At 38.5% G+C, this 2,244-nt stretch overlaps 1 protein-coding gene across 1 annotated transcript in view; it reads right to left on the bottom strand.

Annotated features, from left to right (window-relative positions):
• LOC104497029 (transmembrane 9 superfamily member 2-like) overlaps positions 1–2,244 on the bottom strand; it is a 26,086-nt gene that overhangs the window by 8,464 nt on the left and 15,378 nt on the right. Inside the window, exons 9-10 of the mRNA XM_010140239.1 lie at positions 1,887–2,038; positions 349–460 (exon numbers count right to left, since the gene is read on the bottom strand). Of these exons, the coding sequence (XP_010138541.1) occupies positions 349–460; positions 1,887–2,038 (264 nt within the window). The remainder of the gene's footprint in view (positions 1–348; positions 461–1,886; positions 2,039–2,244) is intronic.

Here is a 2,244-nt window from a genome sequence, read left to right as displayed (position 1 = left end):
GGAGACATCACAGGGAAAACCGAAACTATGAACTAAAACTAGGCTGGTTAAAAAATAACATCATCCTATAAAGAAAACCAACACAGCACACAACTACTTCTTTCTTTCTCCAAGTCAGCTGTACTGTAGTGCTTCCACTATGAACATGAAATTATTCTATGAGCAAAGCTGTTTATTTTTGCTTATCTGCTGCAGACGGTGGATTTTGAAGCAAAAGGCACATTTCAGAAGCGTGGCTAATATAGGTATGTCAACTGACAATACAATCCACTGTGACCAGCACGTGTGAATGCCTCAAGTCTAACATCCCAGCTACAAGCGGTATCTACATCAGAACTGTACTTTTACCTCTGCACACAGATGGAAGTAGCACAGCAAAACTGTAGCCTCAGAACACGTAATTAGAAGAATTATAAAAACCAGGAACAGGAAACCAAACATGTAGTACATCTGATGAGACCTAGAATAAAAAATAAAATCAAGAGTCTGCTTTTTGGTTGAAGCTCTCCAAGTTAATCTGCAGTGTTACCCAGCCAGATACTAAGCTGGTTAAAAAAAAACAAAAAGTCCACACCGCTGGGGTAACTGACTGTACCACAACTGGCTGATTCCTAAGAAGTTTTCTCCTCTGTCTGAAAGTACTCTAAATAAAACCATGACTTTACAGAGCAATGTTTGAAGTCTTCAATTATACTTCCCATGAAATGAGCTTCCATCTGCTTTCACACAGAACACTTATGGGCAGTTTCCAGAAACATTTATCACTTCAGCCCTCCTTCAGCTTCCCTAACACTTGCATCACCTACACTCTTCCCCAGCTACAACGCCCACTTCTTTCCTACTACTGCAGCTAAGTTTTCCAAGTGTCTCACTATATCCAACTGGATACTCCTCCACTTCCAGTCTATCCCCAGACCACATCTGTCTCCAACACAAGGGCTAACCAAACACCAAAACACTCCGAGAAAGAGATTCAGGGCAAATATGTTCATGTACTTTTAATCTGGTTTCTTTCAGGTAAGGTCAGTAACTGGATCAATTTTACTGAGGGATGGTGACAAGTACTGCAATGTAAGATTTGACAAAGAGAGTGGAAGTTGCATGTTCTCTCCCTTCTGCAGGATAAACAATGAGAAACAAATCGGAACTTCAGTAGTTTCAGCCACAGAAGCCCAGAGTATACTTGTTTGTCAGCTGAATACAGTTTCCAACATACCTTTGTTGAGGACTAATGTGAAAGACTAAGATATGTAAAATATTTGAAATTAAGAATCAATTTAGAAAACTGTTCCCTAAAAAATCTCAACATAAATAGAGGACGCCTTAAAAACACGGCACCTTCGGGTTCATGTTTTCCATCAAACATCACATATTAAACATTTCTTATTTACATTGTGAGAGTTATGGTTTAATTTTCCATGCACCTCCTTGATGAGGTTTTGACAAGACTTAGGAGTGGTGTGGATTTTCACCGGGGGTGGAGTCTGTTTTGCAGAACAGGGAATCCCAAATTCTTGACCTGATTTTCACAGCTGAAACTGCTAGATCATATTAGTTTCACACATCAAAATATAGTTACACAACAAATAGGGCTCCACCTAACCTCGACATCATGAAACCATGTTTGTACTGTTCAGAGCCAGAGAGGTAGAACAAGGAAACAGGACTCAAATTTCACACTTTGCAGTTGTCAGTAAGAAGGACTAGTTTTGTAATTTCTAAGAATGGGAATAAATATGCAGATTCTGGAAATTACACAGAAATCTGCAAGAATTGGTTTATTCCCCATATTCGTCAATTTGGGATGTTCAAACTCAACCTTGTGTTTATTATCAAACCAGCAAAACCAGAACAGCAAAAACAACAACAAAAAAAATGATACTCACCATATGCTGTTTAGAATGAAAAAAAGTTGAATAAAAATACAGCCAAAGGGCAAGATACCACCCATGATGATACCAGGCAATGGCTTTGTGAAGAAAGACTGCTCTGGAATTTGGCGAGGAATCTGGTTTGTACGAACTGGGTGTTCAATAGGCTTTGAAAGAAATGAAAATAAATTGTTACCTCATAAATAAGATCGTTTTTCCCTAATGCAAGCATACACATAACTTAACTTGGTTTTCATCCATTAGCCATCTCAAGTTTGCAAACCAAGAGAACTACAAACCTGATATCCATTATTAGGAAAAACATATGCTTTAGATATTTCAACTACTGGTCAGTAGACAAGTCAGAACATAG

This window comes from Buceros rhinoceros, unplaced genomic scaffold (genome assembly GCF_000710305.1).
Source record: "Buceros rhinoceros silvestris isolate BGI_N320 unplaced genomic scaffold, ASM71030v1 scaffold16777, whole genome shotgun sequence".
NCBI classification, from domain to species: Eukaryota; Metazoa; Chordata; class Aves; order Bucerotiformes; family Bucerotidae; genus Buceros; species Buceros rhinoceros.
The sequence above is the reverse complement of the archived record's forward strand: the minus strand, read 5'-3'. Positions and strand labels throughout refer to the sequence as shown.